The sequence below is a fragment of the Pan troglodytes genome, chromosome 12, assembly GCF_028858775.2.
Source record: "Pan troglodytes isolate AG18354 chromosome 12, NHGRI_mPanTro3-v2.0_pri, whole genome shotgun sequence".
NCBI lineage: Eukaryota > Metazoa > Chordata > Mammalia > Primates > Hominidae > Pan > Pan troglodytes.
In genome coordinates this window covers 16760452-16779129 of record NC_072410.2, presented here as the reverse complement: position 1 = coordinate 16779129, position 18678 = coordinate 16760452, and the positions used below count along the sequence as shown (strand labels likewise).

The 18678-nt window shown below is 44.1% G+C and overlaps 2 protein-coding genes across 9 annotated transcripts in view; one reads left to right on the top strand and one right to left on the bottom strand.

Moving 5' to 3' along the window:
• The first annotated feature begins 396 nt into the window (after nt 1–396).
• C2AH2orf40 (chromosome 2A C2orf40 homolog) lies at nt 397–13062 on the top strand. 4 transcript variants are annotated; one of them, XR_010149037.1, is made up of 4 exons: nt 397–939; nt 6748–6795; nt 7084–8948; nt 12672–13062. XR_010149037.1 is itself a non-coding variant. In XM_009443029.4 (4 exons), exons 1-4 carry the CDS (start codon nt 861–863, stop codon nt 12831–12833), a joined length of 447 nt encoding a protein of 148 aa, XP_009441304.1. In that variant the 5' UTR covers nt 454–860; the 3' UTR covers nt 12834–13062. The 4 variants fall into 4 exon arrangements, 3 of the variants coding, with proteins under 3 accessions (XP_063644990.1, XP_009441304.1, XP_016804713.1); XM_009443029.4 differs by having other exon boundaries at nt 454–939; nt 8791–8948; XM_016949224.3 differs by lacking the exon at nt 397–939 and adding an exon at nt 5826–5910 and having other exon boundaries at nt 8791–8948.
• UXS1 (UDP-glucuronate decarboxylase 1) overlaps nt 4755–18678 on the bottom strand; it is a 118948-nt gene continuing 105024 nt past the window's right edge. For all 5 annotated transcript variants that reach the window (XM_016943721.4, XM_016943723.4, XM_063788845.1 and 2 more), the window contains one exon: nt 4755–6223. In XM_016943721.4, coding sequence (XP_016799210.1) covers nt 5921–6223 — 303 coding nt within the window. In that variant the 3' untranslated portion in view covers nt 4755–5920. The remainder of the gene's footprint in view (nt 6224–18678) is intronic.

Genomic DNA, 18678 nt, shown 5'->3' with positions numbered 1-18678 from the left:
CCAGTTACTGGGATGCAGTTCTGCGTTTCCCTTGGGTCTCACCTTAACATCGCTCGCTGAAGTGTGCCCGGATTACAGAGCGGGCAAAGGGAAGCAGTGGTTTTGCTCACAGCTGCAGGGCACCAGGTTCCTGGTTTCTCAAAGGCTTTTCTATTGGAGAAGTTTGGGTGAGAAGATTTCCTGGACTGCAGCTCTGAACCCAGACTGTGGAGTCTTTCAAAATATCTCAAAAACAGCCCCGCCTAAGGCATCCTTAAGAGCAGCTCTGAACTAAGGAAATTCCAAAGCCCACTTTACAAACCAGGCAGAAGCAAGGCCTCCAAGCAGGGAGGGAGGGAGATAGGGAAGAAAGGGGTGAGGAGTAAGGGGAACAGTGGCGCGGCTGGGGCGGGCGGAGGAAGTGGGGGAGCCAAGGAGACACCCCAGCGCTGGGATCCGGCAAGTCCTCCCTCTGAGTGGCCAGGGGGCCTCGTCCCTTCTCCCGATGCCTTCTGCCCTTCCCTGGGTCTCCGGAACCCAGCTTGTCCTAACCGCTTTCGCTGCGGGCAGCGCTGGCCACGCGGCCCCCGCCGCCGGCGGTTCTCCGTGGCCAAGCATCCTTGGCCTTGGAGCCCAGGGGCTGCGCTCCCCTTGGGGCCGGGGCGGGAGCGAGGACCTCGGCGGTACTCGCCCGTGCGCTGGGCGCAGCCGCTTGGCCGTCAGCCCTCTGGCGCGGCGCCCACCCGCTGGGTCCCGCCCCGGCAGCGACGCAGGGATAACCCGCGGCCGCGCCTGCCCGCTCGCATCCCTCTCCCGCGCCCAGTTCTCCCTCGCAGCGGCTCGAAGTGCGCCCCTCGCCCTCCTGCTCGCGCCCCGCCGCCATGGCCGCCTCCCCCGCGCGGCCTGCTGTCCTGGCCCTGACCGGGCTGGCGCTGCTCCTGCTCCTGTGCTGGGGCCCAGGTGAGCGGGGCGATGCCAGGCTGATTGATAGCGGCACCAGGGGTTGGCCCCGTGTGGCGCTTCCAGGGTGCCCGGGGAGAGCGATCGGTGATGGGGTGGCGGCGTAGGGACCCATCCTTAGCCTAGGCAGGGCCAAGGGGGTGGTAGAGGACCGGGTCTGGGGTTTTGCACTCGCACAAGTGCGAAGTGGTGAGCTTGTGAGGGTGGAGAGAGTACCGGGGTCAAGGGGAGGGTCTCAGATCTCCCGGGCAACCTTGGGCAAGGAGGGCCAGGCGTCCGGAAGGGTGGGCAAGTAGTGTTTCGGGGCTTAACGTAAGGGGCAAAGGGGTTGTGGGGGCTTTACGCAGCTGGTAACCCAGAGGAGGCAAATGGCACCATCACCGCCATTCCCTTCCAGGCAGTCGCTTGGCAACCAAGTTGACTTGCGCTTCCCAGCTGGGTCAAGTTGCAATTTGCAAAGCCGGGCACAGGCCTCACACCCCAGAGAGGGGAAAGGCTCTTAAAGGAGTAATGCTTAATCTTTCCTGCTTCGTGGAGCTCCCAGCGAATCGGTTGAAAACTCAAATTCTCCGCTCGCTCTCTGTAAAGCGTGCATTCACACGCACACCCAGAATGATGGGTGCTCCGATATCTGAACGCTGGGCTCCACAGGCCCCACTTTAGGAACCATAATCTGAAGCCGTGGTTTGTCCTGAGTTACCACCTTCACTGGGTAGGAGGAACATTTATGGTTCACAAGTGGCCTCAAGGACACATGACTGCCTTTGAAGCTTACAACTAGGGGAGGCAGGGATTGTGACCTCAGAGTTACTGGTGTATGAAGTGACTTGCCCAAGAGCCTGAGACTGGCGCTGTCCCACTGCAAAGCAGCTGGGCACTGCCTAATGTAAAAGGGAGGCTCACTCGATTGCTCGGTTTCTGTATTTTGCTCATTCAAAACAGGTATGGAAACTGAACTGGAGGTGAGAAGAGGCAGGGGACATTCAGTAGGAGCCCTGGGATGGAGCCCCGGGGTTGCTAAAACAGCAGGAGAGGTGGTGGGGTCTGTTCAGGTGGGGAGGATTATTGTTCCACCTTAGAATCACAGGCGAAGCTAATCAGTCATTTCCCATTGTGTGGTTTACCTGCCTCCCACTCTTTGTTCTTGCCATTTTAAGAAGCACATCTGGGCCGGCCTTGGTGGCTCATACCTGTAATCCCAGCACTTTGGGAGGCCGAGGGGGGCAGATCACCTGAGGTCGGGGGTTCAAGACCAGCCTGACCAACATGGAGAAACCCCGTCTCTACTAAAAATGCCAGACGTGATGGCACATTCCTGTAATCCCAGCTACTCGGGAGGCTGAGGCAGGAGAATTGCTTGAATCTGGGAGGAGGAGATTGCGGTGAGATCGTGCCATTGCACTCCAGCCTGGGTAACAAGAGTGAAACTCCGTCGCAAAATAAAAAAAGAAATAAATAAAAGAAGAAGAAGAAAAAAGCACATCTGAATAAGTCAAGTGAGCACTGGCTACAAGCCATTTATTTTCAGGACTTGTATTTTATTTAGTGTATACCAATAACTCAGTGATAGAAGTCAGTTAAAATATCACCACCGAGCTGGGATGTGAAAGTTCTTATACAGTGAAAAGATTTTTTTTTTTTTTTGAGATGGAGTTTTGCTCTTGTTGCCCAGGCTGTAGTGTAATGGCGTGACCTTGGCTCACCGCAACCTCCGCCTCCCAGGTTCAAGCGATTCTCCTACCTCAGCCTCCCGAGTAGCTGGAATTACAGGCATGTGTCACCACGCCCAGCTAAGGTTTTTGTTTTTGTTTTTGTTTTGTATTTTTAGTAGAGATGGGGTTTCTCCATGTTGGTCAGGCTGGTCTCAAACTGCCGACCTCAGGTGATCCACCAATCTTGGCCTCCCAAAGTGCTGGGATTACAAACATGAACCACCATGCCCAGCCTACAGTGAAAATCTTTATGTAATCCCAAAGGTGACTCTTTATGCCACCTCCAAACTTTTTTTTTTTTTGAGACAGGGTCTCACTTTGTTGCCCAGGCAGGAGTGCAGTGGTGTGATCATAGCTCACTGCAGCCTTGATCTCCCGGACTCAAGCAATCCTCCCACCTCAGCCTCCCGAGTAGCTGGGACTACAGGTGTGTTGACTCCACGCCTGGCAATTTTTTTTTTTTTTTTTGCTTTTAATTTTTAGTAGAGATGAGTCTCACTATGTAGCCCAGACTGGTCTCGAACTCCTGGGCTCAAGTGATGCTTCTGCCTCGGCTTCCCAAAGTGCTAGGATTATAGGCTTGAACCACCACGCCCTTCCTCACTCACAAACATTTAATAAAGAAAATGACCGTGACCCCTTCTTGATCAATTTATTAATATTAAGCACCTTCAAAGGAGCATTTTGCAGCTCTGAATTTGCTGGGAGAGCTAATGCTAGGCAACTGGATTGGATAAATTAAGGAGTGCTTATTATTGCAGCCTCGAATGAACAACTGATGATATTGGGTGAAAAATCCTTAATACAGAAAAAAATCACAGCTATTCTATTGTTCCTTATCCTTTTCCTCAAACAAATTTAGTGTAGTGTCCAGTTATATGTACTGATATGGAGTTTAGTGTATAGTACCTGGCACAGCAGCAACATTCATAATTCATAATTTGGGACTTATTTGTGCTTTTCCATCTATAGCTAAGGTTTGGCGAGGCTCTCATTTCTGGAGTAATAGTGACATACATTTGCTGCAAGAAATTGCAGCCTCATCGCAAATGCCTACACCCAGTGTCTATTTCAACATCAGACCACATTTCATTCATTAATTGTTAAGCACTTTCACAGAAGGCAAACAGATGGAGGGGCCATACTTAATTCTGTATGCACTACCCTGTGAGCTGTTAGAGACTGACAGATGTTAAGACATTAATGAATGCTATTATTAGTGCCAAGGAACATATCTGTCTCCCTTGGCAAATATTTTCATAGATTTCTTCATTGAATTTAAGTTTGGAAGGGAAGTAGAGCGTTTAACAGTAGTCCCACCCCCATCTAATTAGAAAATCCCCTCTACAGTAGCCTGGTCAAGTGCTCATCTTTGTTTATTTATGCTCAGACGCCTCCAGCAACTCTTAATCTCAAACCCCCCAAGGCCATTTGTCCCATCTTGGGTGGCTGTCTGTCTGGGCGTTAGAAACCTTACTTCATGCCCTAACCTATGGCCCAGTGGCCCCCCAAAGTGTTGGCTCTCCTCCCACAATTTCCTTCCTCCCTTCCTCCCTTCCTTCCTTCTTTCTTTCTCTCTCTCTTTCTTTCTTTCTTTTTTTTTTTCTGAGATGGAGTCTCACTCTGTCACCCAGAATGGAGTGCAGTGACGCTACCTTGGTTCACTGCAACTTCTGTCTCCCAGGTTCAAGTGATTCTCCTGCCTCAGCCTCCTGAGTAGCTGGGACTACAGGCATGCACCACCACACTAGGCTAATTTTTTGTATTTTTAGTAGAGACGGGGTTTCACCAAGTTGACCAGGCTGGTCTCAAACTCCTGATCTCAGGCGATGCGCCTGCCTTGGCCTCCCAAAGTGCTGGGCTTACAGGTATGAGCCACCACACCCAGCTCCTCAAGTTTTATTTCTCTAGGTTAAACACCTAAATTCCTTTAATTTCTTCTCATATAACACATGTTTGGGCACTAGTCCTCTCTGGACACTCTCCTTTGACCACAACTCCGGTTTTTCTATGACCTTCTTCAAGTGAGATGATGTGAACTGAACTAAATAGTAGAGGGGAGATCTGTTCAGAGCTGTGATGGAACAGCGACAGGACAGTTACTTTCTTTTTATAAGTATCCTTTATTAAACAGCCTAAGATTGCAATTGCTTTTTAAACAACTACATCACTATAGACCGACTTGAGCACAGACAACAAAAACCACTGCAGCTCTCCCACAGGCTGCTATGCACTACGCCGATATCTTAGCTCGCCACCCAGCAGACTCCCAGCTCTCATAGGGAAGATGTGAGGGAAACCACCACCTCTCCTCCCTGGCCCTTCAGTGTGGTCCCTAGAGATCTTATGAAGCCATTTCCATGCCATTAAACCTCAAAAAATTGGGAGGCCATGTAATTTATCATCCAAGCTGAAACACTTTTGAGAGCAAAAGGAGGCACTATCATTAATTTACAAGGACAAGAGGTATATACCAGGGCTGTTCCTGGACAGCCAGAAAGTGTGGCCACCCTACCCGTGAATTAGAAGGGAGGCACTTAGCAGGAAATAGACTTAATAAGTTCTAGCAGGTTCCCCGTCCCATCCCAGAGGGCAGGCCAGCAGGCTCCCTGGATGGCCCAATGACTCTGAAGGCAGCTAGGTAGCACTTTAATCAAATGCTACAGGAGGCTAGTAGGTTAGGTGCCTGCTTACGGACCATGGGTGTGCTAAGTGACTTGGGCTGAGAGGCATTCAAATTCAAAATTTGTAAACACTGGGTATGCTAATAAAATGCAACCTCTGGTAGGGCAGCCAGCTTGTGACTCTTGTTTATGGATATATTTTTCGCCCCATCTCCATAGTAAATTCTTTATGCAGAGGTTCTCTTTGAAAACATTTATTTTTTCCCCCAGCTTTATTGATGTATAATTCACAAACAAAGCAGGCATTCTTAATTTTATTTGGGTCACAGACACTTTTAAGAGTCTGGCAAAAGCTATGGTTCCTATTCCCAGAAAACTGTGCCTTGGCAGATGCAAACGCAATTTTACATGCCTTTCTAGACCCCTGGAGCCTGTCCATGGAAGGAGAGGCTAAGAACCCTGCTGAGAAAGTGGTCACCATTACCTCCATCCTGGGGCCTGACTCCAGTTCCTTACACCCGAAGATGCTCTACTCACTACTTACGATGTCATGCAACAGTTAAGGGTCAGAGGCTTCTATAGGTCTGCAAGCCAGTTCGCTGGGTGGAGGCGTGTGTTCTATCAGGCCAGACAAGGTATTTTCTATTAAAAATGATTGAGCTGATCAGAAACACTTTTAAAAGTGAATACAAATAACAGCAAGTGGTACAAATCATACTTGATTTTAGGGTGATCTGGGCAAGCTACAAAACTGGGCTGCACTTTTAGAGAGCAAAGGCAAGTTCCCCAGTGTGTGGGAGCCTCACTCCCATTTCTGCCTGCCTCTGTCTTCACATGGGTGACCTCTGTGGATCCTCTCTTCTTCTTATAAAAACACCAGTCACTGGATTTCTGTCCATCTAAATCCCGTATGATAACATCTTGAGACCCTCTCAGTGATGGGTAAGGCTGTAAAAAAAAAAAAAGAAAAGAAAAGAAAAAAGAAAGAAAGAAAGAAAAGAAAATTTAAAAAAAATAAAAATCTTGAGATCCTTAATGGATTATATCTGAAAAGACCCCATTTCCAAATAAGCTCACATTCAGGGGTTTCTGGTGGATAGGGGTTTCGGGAGGACACTATTCACTATTCAACGTATTACACCATGAAGTGAAAATTTGCAGGAAGATGCGCTTGACAGATGGCTGCGCCTCACAGTAAGACACAGGGCTAAAAGAACAGCATCACTCCGACTAGCTCAAATAGTAATACCCTTGGTCGGCTGTGGTCATTATCACCAGTATTAGCCATGGGCAGCCTGAATTGTTTGTCCTGCAGGACAGGGAATACAGCAAGCGTTAAATACTGTGATGTTACCAAGTTGCCAAATCAAGGCAGGGGCCCGCAGTTCTTTTCTCCCACTCTGATTTTTGCCTTTGATAAATTGAAGGGAGCAGTATAACTCTGATATGGCTTTCAATTTTCATTCCTTTAGGTGGCATAAGTGGAAATAAACTCAAGCTGATGCTTCAAAAACGAGAAGGTAAATATACCCCCAATGGATAAGGGGTGCATTCTTAACTGGATGGAAATGAAATGGCAATATGGATTGTGCTCACTGGAGTCTTGTATTTGGAAAATCAAAAGTGTTTACTCCTTAAAAGGTTAGCAGATATGAAGGGCTTATTCTGTGGGTATGTGGTGTGGTATTTTATTAGATAAATATTATTGCCAGTAAATGTCTGAAGGTTATTTTTCTGAAACCTGTCAGTGTGGACTCAAAAATAAAAGAAACAGTAGTACAGTGCTAATTGCATGCTATTTATTTTAGGACCATGGAGCACTTTAGAGACTATCTTTGGAACACATAATCCTCAGTTGGTGGGGCAGGCGTGGAACAGCAGTGTTGCGGTAGTCCGTGTATCCAAAGAGCTCTTGGGGAAGGGTTTCAAACAGGAAAGCCTTTCTTGTTATTAGCCTCTGTTTTGAATAATGCATCTAAGATAAATGTGACAGCAACAAAATATAGAAATTGGACAGTCTGGGGGTCACAACGCACAGGTTCTGGACCTGCTGTAATCAGATCAGGTGGATCAGTTGTGGGGTCTCGTGAATGTCATTTTCCCTCTCCCAACTTTCATCTCTATCTGTAAAATTAAGAATCCCTTAGAAATGAAAAAGTGTGACCACACTTCTGATGTGACCATTTAGTCAGTTATTCTTTCCCTCCTAGTTTTTGGGGGATTCTAGCAGGCTGAACTTCCTCCCTGAAGTGGGGTCCTCAGTCATTCTTCCCACACTCCCCAGTTGCTGCTCAGGGGCCCTCCCACGGGTGGCTGGAGAACAGGCTTGGGGCGGTCCCAGCATCTTTTCCTGGGTTTCCAGCCACCCAAGAAGCCCTGGTCCACCCCCAATCTCTGAGGCGGCTCAGAGGGTCCCCTCCCTGTGCTGTGTGGTGGCCAGAGCCTCACCTCACGGATGCCGCCCAGGGATCAACAATGCCCTCACAGAGCCAGTTTGTCATAGGTGAGCAAGCTGCTGAGGCAGTCACAACTCCTAGGGGTGCATCCCGCAGCCTTGACTCAGTTCAAATCAAGAAACACATATTGAGCACCTACTGTGTACAAAACAGTGTTACAATCCCTGAAGGGATTGTAAACAAACAAACAAAAAACCCTGCTGGTATTTATCCATACGACCAACGAATGCACCAGGCCTGCATTTCCATGATCCTGTGCATTTTTCCTAACGTCATCGAGAGGGACTGTCCACCCACTTTTATAGATACGGGGACAGAGGCTGAAAACGTGACAGCAGGAGAAAAACGCCTAATGGCACAGTGGCTTCCTCGAGCACATCCTGCGGAAGTGGTTCCATTTCAACAATTGAGACTGTGATGGAAAGACGTTAGCAGCAGCAGTGTGAGGGTGCGGGTCAGTATCCTGCATCAATGGTCAGACTGTGAGGCGCAGAGAGGCACTGGCTTAAGGGGATTCTGTGTCCCAGCAGCCTGGTGTGAGAATCAGCTGTACTGTTGGGCAGGGTCTGGTCCCTGCTCACCCGGGGCTCATCATTCCAGTTCCTTTTTCTTACATAATCTCCTGAGCCAAGCACAACCCTCTTGTGTTGGCATATGCAATGGACATGCCCGTACACCTGTGTGGCACTAGATATCCAGTCTGTTTCCTGAATGCGGAGCCTGAGGGGTGGGCCACTTGCCCCTGGGAAAGGCCTGGGTCCTGGGAGCGAGTGGGCTGCAGGAGATGAGCTGAATTTCATTTCTACCCTGAGGACCTAGAGGTTGAAGTTTAGTCCATGCCCCTTTATAGGGTTGTACCAAATAACACTTACTAACAGGAAGCATGGTGACAGAATCTACAAGGCTGTGTCACATTGTCACACGCAAGTAAGAATGAAGTTGAGAGTCAAAACCCTCCTACACATGGTGGTGGGGGATGGGATGTATAACAGGGATTCACCGCAAGTGAGGAAGGAAATCATTCTTTGTGCTTTGGGGATGGGGAATTGATGATTTCAGCACCTGTTCCAACTAAGACTAAAGTGGCCGTTGATGAGAATAAAGCCAAAGAATTCCTTGGCAGCCTGAAGCGCCAGAAGCGGCAGCTGTGGGACCGGACTCGGCCCGAGGTGCAGCAGTGGTACCAGCAGTTTCTCTACATGGGCTTTGACGAAGCGGTAGGTGTTGCCTCCGGCTGCAGGCCTGGCTTCCACAGGGCAGGGTGGCAGGGAGGAGGCCTGGCTCGGGGAAATAGGAAGCAGAAAATTCAGCTTTGCTGTTCATTCCTAGAGTAAGAGCCCCATCATATGCCAAGTGCTATCAGGCACTGGATCATGTTACCTGTGGTGTAAGGGCGATGGCTGGAAGTTTCCACCAGGGTACATTCAGGAGGCAGAACCCACGGCAGTCATGAACCAAAACAGCGGGGACCTAGATTCATCGAGAATCTGACTTTCTCGGGAACCCTTTTAACTTGGCTGAACAGTTTTGCCAGGGTATCCTTAAAATAACTCACAATCCCCCAAAACCTATTAACTTTTAACTTGAAGACTGTCAGAAACAACAGGGATGCCAGGATCTATGATGATAATGAAAAGAGATGAAAAGGGACCTGTAAAGAGAGGATGGGTCTTTGTAGAGGTTTTGGGGAAAATTTGTTAATGCACTTATAGGAAAAGATGGTTTACAGTTCATGCGCCTGGATGGCATTGGTGGACGTATTCATTGAATGAAAGACAAAGAGTTTATAATCGTAGGCTCCCAGCTGGGGTGCATGTGGAGGTGAGACGGCAGCCCATGGAAGTCATAGATGCGGCCGCATGGGCATCCATCCATGGTGACTGAGGAGGCTGAGCTCCCTGTGTGAGACGTAAAGGGAGGAGGACCTGTGGCCTGTGCTGCCCCACCAGGGAGCAGATGGGCTTTTCATGGGCAGGACCTCCAAATGGGCAGTTGGATGTGTTTTTCAAAATGGGCACATGATTCATTTAGACGGTGTATACACAATACTGCAGTAGGTGAAGAAAAAACTAAACCCCTTAGACATATCATTTTTAATGGCTACATAAAATGAAATCATGTGGCTATACCAAAATTTCCTTCACATTTCCAACCATTGGACATATTACTTGTTCCCTAAGTGTCTTTTTGCTTTTTTTTTTCTTTTTCTGTGCAAATAGGTAAACATGTATAGCCAAACTCTGAGCCAAGCATGATTCTAAGTACTTAGAGGTACGAACTTACTTCACATTCACAACAACCCAAAAGGCAGGTGCTATTATTTGCATCTCTGTACAGTTTGCCTTTTACTTAGACCACATTCTTCCCAGTGAGGTTCCTGGGGCAAAGGTGGAATCACATTTAAGTATCTCTGAGTATTGTCAAACTGCACATTCCTGTGAGTCACATGTAAGAGCAACAGTTTTCTGGCATCTTCAGCAGCATCTGGTGTTCTCATTGAAAATTAAAAATATATGTTTGCTTACTTGATAGATGAAAATGCTATATCCTCTTTCAGTAATTTGCATTTCTTTGATGACCATCATTAAAATGGGCATTAGGAGTTTAACATGCAGGGACGGGCATGGTGGCTCATGCCTGTAATCCCAGCACTTTGGGAGGCCAAGGCAGGTGGATCACCTGAGGTCAGGAGTTCAAGACCAGCCTGGCCAACAGGGCAAAACCCCGTCTCTACTAAAAATACAAAAAATTAGCCAGGTGTGTGGCTCACGCCTGTAGTCTCAGCTACTCAGGGGGCTGAGACAGGAGAATCCCTCGAACCTGGGAGGCGGAGGTTGCTGTGAGCTGAGATCACACCACTGCACTCCAGCCTGGGCAACAGAATGAGACTCTGTCTCAAAAAAGAAAAAAAAAAAGAGTTTAACATGCAGAAACTGCTCAAATAATGTCAGGTGTAAAAACCAGAATAAAGATGAGGATCAAACAAGATTACAGTAACTTAATATGCATTAAAAAGAGTACAGTGACTACATCCAAGTGTCACTAGTGGTCTCTGGCAAAGGAATATGATCTCTTTCTATGCTCTTCTGTCACATACAGATTTTAAAATCTTAGTCTATATTATTTCTGTATTCATCAAACATTTTAAACAATTTTTTGAAAATACATATTTAAGCTAAAACTGCAAGCAAACTTGTAAAATGAGAGGCTGGGCACAGTGGCTCACGCCTGTAATCCTAGCACTTTGGGAGGCCGAGATGGGTGGATCACCTGAGATCAGGAGTTGGAGACCAGCCTAGCCAACGTGACAAAACCCCATCTCTACTAAAGATACAAAAAAGTTAGGCAGGCGTGGTGGCGGATGGCTATAATCCCAGCTACTCGGGAGGCTGAGGCAGGAGAATCGCTTGAACCTGGTCGGGGGCGGAGGTTGCAGTGAGCCGAGATCACGACACTTCACTCCAGCCTGGGTGAAAGAGTGAAACTCCCTCTTAAAAAATAAATAAATTAATTAAATTAAATGAGAAAACCCAAGAGGCAAGATTGTTTCACCATGGCCAAAAGTGTTGTATTATGGGAGAAGCAAAACTAGAGATGGAGCCAAAGAAGTCGGTGTCCTCCTTCCCAAGGCAGAGGCAGAGGTGGGCTCAGATGATTCAGACCCCAGGTATAGAGAATGGCAGTGAGAAACTGGAATCACGCTCTTTAGCCCAGCACTAGCTGGCCCACTACCCACCAAGAGTGGATGACCACTGAGCCCCAGAGACCACAGACACGGGCTAGGCTGGGGATTCCAGCCTCACAAAGTTCTCAATATTAATTAATGTTCATTGGCAGTCTTGTTAAAATAACAACAGGTTGCTGAGTCCCAAACATCAGAAAGTTCCATGCAGGAGGCATGGAGTGGCTGGTGCCTGAGAACCTGCATTTGTGATTTGGATGTTGGGGTGCATGGGCCACGCTTGGAGAAAAACTGGCCCTGCACCCCAATGGCATGACCCGTTCACCCAGCCCATCTGTCATCTCCCTGCCTTTTTGCTCTCACACTAAATCTCTTGCCATGTCCTGAGCATCAGCACACGAGTCCTAGTCTAAATTAATCTTGCACCTTCACCACCACCAAAGAAAAATTAGTCTCTCCTTTAAAAAAAATGTATTAATAGCCAAGATCAGTTGCCCAAACCAAAACCTGAGCATCATTCTACACTACTTACTCAGCTTTAGCTTCTCTATCCCTTTTATTATCTGCAACTGTCTCTTCTCATATCTGTCACTCAGGAACAGTAGGCTTCTTGAAGGCACAGACTCTGTTTTTGGCAGCCCTCCAGTGCCCAGCACAGGGCATGACACACAGTGCCCATCTCAAAGCATTTGCAGAATAAATAAACGCATCTGTGTACACTCTAACCAACAACACAGGTATAAGAAGAGTCACCATCAAATGTACCCCCAGTTCTCTGCCCTGGCACTGTAATAGGCCAATGCAGTGGTTGATCTAACTCAGGCAACATTTATTAAGCATCTACTACATGCAGTATAAAGGGCCAGGCACAGGAATGGGGTAGGAAGATAAGACAGTGTTTGCCACAGTGAGATGTGGTCTGAGGGTCAGGCCAAGTTGTTATGGTATTTGGGCACCTGTCCATTTGATTTACCAAGAGAGAGAAAAACATTTAAGTCTGGAGTACACTTAGCAAATATTTTACAAAAGTTTGCAAAGGTATGGGCCTGCACTCCTTTGGGAAAAGATAGCTTTTATCAGAGTGAATACTGCTGACTGTTTTGGCCTCTGAGCACAAGAATACAGTAACAGGGAGTTACTAAGCGTTGTTAATCGTTGAAGAAAAACCACCATGGAGAAAAGCCATAGGTAAGATTAGGTCTTAGGGGACTGCGTGCCCTTAAATCCATTCTCTATCATTCTCTCTCTTTTCCTCCAGAAATTTGAAGATGACATCACCTATTGGCTTAACAGAGATCGAAATGGACATGAATACTATGGCGATTACTACCAACGTCACTATGAAGAAGACTCTGCAATTGGTCCCCGGAGCCCCTACGGCTTTAGGCATGGAGCCAGCGTCAACTACGATGACTACTAACCATGACTTGCCACACGCTGTACAAGAAGCAAGTAGCGGTTCTCTTCATGTATCTCCTAATGCCTTACACTACTTGGTTTCTGATTTGCTCTATTTCAGCAGATCTTTTCTACCTACTTCGTGTGATCAAAAAAGAAGAGTTAAAACAACACATGTAAATGCCTTTTGATATTTCATGGGAATGCCTCTCATTTAAAAATAGAAATAAAGCATTTTGTTAAAAAGAAAAGTCTTAGAATTCATTTGGGTGCAAATTAAGCTGGTGACATTTCTCATTCCCTTGATGTTTTGAAGTTGCATCTGAGAGGCACCTCTCTGTTATCACCGTGAGCTTCCTCACCACCACCCAGGCAGACCACGGGACTGAGTGAGAGGTCTTCAGTTTGTTAGAACACAGTCTACATGAAATGCAAGGCATACGATCAGCAAGAAAAGCTAGTTGAAAATAACCTGTGGTTACAGAACGTGGAGGATTCCAATCATTTGACAGAAAACCCTTCTGGTTCTGAGCTACAGCTGGACCTGTTTAATGTTACCATCCAGGAAATGAAGGGCAACAGAAAAAAACCTGAAATTTGGTTGATTTCAGAGCCACAGTTATCTAAAAAATAAAACCTTGTTCCATGAATTTAAGACATATTTAAGAATATTCTTTGCATTGTAAACAACCTGAGTGAATGAAAGAAAAGGTGGTATTTGGGTGAGGAGAGGGAGGATAAGAAGACGGAGGAGGTGAGTGAAGAATCTGAGCCTTTGCTGATAGGAAGGGGTCTGGTCCCAGACTATGCAGAACTGCAGGGGGTGAGGTGGGGGAGGAGATTAACAGCATGAGGGGGGCAACTCAGAATGGGTCTTAGACTTTTGTATGTCACAGACTCCTTTGACAGTCTGATGAAAGCTTTTTGCTCTTTTCCCCAGAAAAATTACATGCAATTTTGCAGATAGCCTCTGAAACTCACCCCCATTCACAAACCCTATGTAATCAATAACCCTAGGCCCAGTAGGAAGCACTGGATTCAGAGCAGCGGTGTTACGGACAATCATAAACAAAGGTCATTCTTTTCTTCTTGGGGATTCATACAAATTAAAATTGTAGTAAAATATACATGAAAGTTACCCTTTTAAGCATTTTCGGGTGTACAATTCAGTGGCTAAATATATTCACATTGTTGTGCAACCATCACTACCATCCGTCCATCTCTGGAACTTTTTCATCTTCCCAAACTGATACTGTATCCTTTAAACACTAACTCCCCATTTCTACCCCCAACCCCTGGCAACCCCCATTCTACTTTCAGTCTCTACGAATGTCCACTCTAGGGACTTCATATAAGTAGTGTAATACAATATTTGTCTTTTTGTGTCTGGCTTATTTCACTTAGCTTAATGACCTCAAGGTTCATCCATGTTGCAGCATGTGTCAGAATTTCATTCCTTTTTAAGGCAGAATAATATTCCATTGTATGGATAGGCCACTTTTGCTTATCCATTCACCCATCGATGGATACTCGGGCTGCTTCTATCTCTTGGCTCTTGTGAATAATGCTGCTATGAACGCGGGTGTGCAAGTATCTTTTTGTGTCCCTGCTTTCAATTCTCTTTGGAATTGCTGGATCATATATTCATTCTGTTTAATTTTTTGAGGAACCAGGCCAGGCACAGTGGCTCATGCCTCTAATCCCAGCACTTTGGGAGGCTGAAGTGGACTGAAATACAAAAATTAGCTGGGCATGGTGGTGGGCGCCTCTAATCCCAGCTACCAGGGAGGCTGAAGCAGGAGAATCGCTTGAACTCAGGAGGCAGAGGTTGTAGTGAGCCAACATTGCGCCACTGCACTCCAGCCTGGGCAACAGAACAAGACTCCATCTCAAAAAAAAAAAAAAAAAAAATTTGAGGAACCCTCCATGCTGTTTTCTACAGCAGCGTACCATTTTACATTCCCACCCTTAACACTTTTGTTTATTTTTCTTGACTATACTGAGCTGGCTCAAATCCCAATGCGATCTTAAAAGAGGAGTGAAGTGGGTGATGGAGGACATCTTTGCTTCATTCCTTATCTTAAAGGGACTGCTTTCTATGTTCCTCCTTAACTATACTTGCTAGATTTTTTTTCTAGATGTCCTTTTTCAAATTAAAAAAATTTCCTTCTAAAAATATGCTAACACTTTTTAAATGTCATATGTTATATGGATGTTTAATTCTATTTTTTTCTTTATTAAGTTTTCCTTTTAAATCTGTTACTAAGGTGAATTTTATTAATAACAATTCTAATAGTAGTCAAATTGCTGGAATAAACCCAACTTGATCATGATGTATCATCTTTTATTTTTCATTGCTGGATCTGGTTTGGTAATATTTGTTCAGAATTTTTGCATCCATGTTCATAAAGTGAGATTGAATTGGCCTGTAGTTCTCTGTCTGGTTGTGTTCTTGAAGTTTGGGCATCAAGGTTATATTGGCCTCATAAAATGAATTGAGAGTGTTTTGTTTTCTATTGTCGTCTGTGTAAGAATGGTGAGAATGAAATTGTTGTTTCCTGAATGTTTAGTAGCATTCAGATTGAGCCATTTCGACTTGGTTTCTTTATGGAAAAAATTTTGACTGTTGGTTGTATTTCTCTTACAGGTAAAGGATGATTCTGATTTTGTGTTTCTCTTTGAGTTGGTTTTGCTAAGTTCTGTCTTTCTAGGAAGTCATCCACTATATTAAAGATCTGAAGTGTGTTGAGAGCAGTTCTTATTCCCTCTTGCATTTCTCTGTAGCATCTGCATTTATGTTCTTTTTTTCATTCCATTTGTGTGTTTTTAAAAAAATGAATCATGCCTTTTCAAATACATAGTTTTCGTGTTTTGTTTTGTTGATCTCTTGTGTGTTTCTCTGTTTCATTTGTTTCTGTCCTTTTAATTTCTTTCTTTCTTCTTCTGTGGGTCTTTGATTCAATTAGATCTTAGCTCTATTTTGAGCCTTCTCTTTTTTTTTTAAGGCAAGCACTTAATGCTCTACGTTTCCTTCCAAGTATTGTATCCCATGTGTCTGATGTAAAAAACTACATGGTGAAATCTTTTAATTTCAATTACGATTTCTCCTTTGACCCATACATTGATGTGTTACTAAATTTCCAAGTGAGCGGACTTTTCTAATGATCTTACATGCTTTGTTTTCCAACTTAATTGCATTGCAGTAAGAAATGTGGTCAGGCGGATCTCAATCCTTTGAAGTGTATTGGTCGTGCCTTATGTTTGGGGTGTGTCAATCCCAGCATCTGTTCCATGTGTGCTTGAATGAAGTGTGTCTTTTCCAAATGTCAGATGCAGTAAAAGCCCATTAATTCAAGCTCCATAGTTTTACGTTCACATTTTCTACTTTCTTACTGATTGTTTTTGTCTGTTTGATCTACATGTGTTAAAATCTTTTACTATGATGATGGATTTAAAATTTTTTCCTTTTAATTTTGTGAGTCTGGCCTTGTATATCATGAGGCTATACACTATTCATATACATACACACATAAATTTAGAATCAGTACCTTTTCCCAGTAAGTGGAATTATCATTATGTAAGAAATTTCCTTATTTTGAGTAATACTTTTTGCCTGAATTCTCCTTTGATATTAATATGACTATACTTGCCTGCTTTGGGTTAATATTTTCCTGGTCTATCTTTTCCACTGTTTGACTTTTAATCTTTCTGTGCTTTAGGTGTTTCTGTTGTAATAAGCACATAGCTGAATTTTGTTTTGTTTCTAAAATATAACAAAATGTTAACTGGAGAATTTAGTCCACTTATGCTTATTGTGATTAGTGATTTGGTTTTATTTTTAACATCACATTTTGAACATTTGATCTGCTCCATTTTACTTGCTCCTTTCCCCTCTCTTCCTTCATTTGGACTCTTTTTTTCTCTACTTCCACTAAAGGTATACACTGATCTATTCTATTGGTGTTTGCCTTATTTCATACATATTAATAAGTTAAAGGGACTCAATAGCCATAGTGTTCTCCTGGACAATACATGGGCCTTGCATTCCCCCTTCCAACTTACATGTGACTGACACTTGACATTTTAAATCTAGTCTGCTTTATTTTCCCTGCAAATTATCTTTGTTTCATAATCAGTGGTTTGTTTAGATTGTTACATAATTATCTTAGCTCTACTGTTTCTCCTTAAAACTCAGCCCATGCATCTGAGATCATTTTCCTTCAGTTTGAATCATATCCTTCAGAATCTATTTAGTGAGGGCCATTTGGTGGTAAACTCTCAAATTTGGCACTTTCCCTTGTTTTACTTGGCATAAAATTCTTGGTTATTTAATCAATACTTTGAATTTCTTTTACCGCCTCTGGTTTCCATTGCCGATGTTAAGAATTTCATTATTCATCTAATAGCCATTCCTCTGTAGGTGATACTGTCATCTTAAATTGTTTTGATACCTACTTTTCTTCTTTGTTGTCTATATCCACATCTATGCCTATAAATATTAATATGTTTGAAGTTTGTTGGGCTTAATCTGAGGATTGGTGTCTTTCGAACAATTTGGAAAATTCTCCATTTTTTTTCTTTGAATGGTGTCTCTCCCTCATTCTAGTAGTTCTGGAATGTTTTATTCAAGTATGTAAATTTTAATTATATTTTTCCTTTCTTATTCAAATATGCTTGGTTATATCTCTTGTTCCCTGTTTAGATTTTCAAGTTTCTCTTTTCTTTCTTTAAATGTATAAAACACTTTTATATTTTTGTCATTTCCAGTATCTGGGGTCTTTGTGAATCTCTTTCTGCCTACCATCTACGGTTTCTCACTCATAGTGACTGTCTCCTTGATTTTATGTAATTTCTAACCATGAGCTGCTCATTCTTTTCGGAATGTTGTTTTTAAGACACACTTGAAAGCTGAGTTAAGTTGAAGTCCTCCAGACAGCACTTGCATTTTCTTTTGCTAGTGGCTTGGGGTGCAATGGAGTCTACCAAACTGGGACCACCTTAAATTCTGTGCTTGTGGATTTACAGACCAAATAGAGACACCTTGTACTTACTGTTCTCAGTCCACTCCCACCAAACTGAAATTTGAAGGAAAGCATCCTCACTGCCCCCTTTTGTGTGATGGATTTATTTCTCATTGGCCCATACACCAAGGTAGAGCCTTTTGGGAGCTCAGTCTGATGCAGGGTAATCTGACCTAAACTTTATCTCCTGTCCTGAGCCCTTTGCAGCTTTCAAAGATTCTCAAGCTCTACATGATTCTGCAGACATTTTCATGCAATAGCTGGTTTTCCCTTCTTTTTGGGACTCTGCAGATTCTTTATTTATCATCTAAGGAAAGTGTATATAAAATCACATCCAGCATTTCATTTGTTCCCATTGAGGGGTTTATTCACATTAATTTGTCATACTGCTGGAGACAGAACTCCTATTTGGTCATTTATTTCAAACCAAACATTCTTTACCTTTTTTGTCTCTGGAAATCTTTAAGAATAACATTTGTAAATGCATAAAACCAAGTACACAGGATTACAAAGGAAATCAATTATATTGAAAAAGTTTACAACCTTTTAAAAGACAAATTTACGAGATAGTAGTAAATGTGTTTCTTCACGCTGTAAGTAACAAGACTTACTGGTAGGTCTACAGCTATTATAATTTCAAAGTAGTGAAAGTAAATGACATTTTGAGACAATTGTAACAACTATAATGTGATAATATATCTGATTTCTATATGTGGCAGAATGCCAGCTAAGAGCTATTTCCATCACAGTTTGTTGTCTACATTTATCATTGAAGAAAAGGCTAAATTTGAGTTAGGGGTTAGTAGAAACAAAAAAGTTCATTTTTTTTCCCATTCAAGCTCATGA

Bases quoted from the DNA above. Each gene is read 5' to 3' on its own strand.
- C2AH2orf40 (XM_063788920.1), top strand. From the start codon at position 485: ATGCCTTCTGCCCTTCCCTGGGTCTCCGGAACCCAGCTTGTCCTAACC.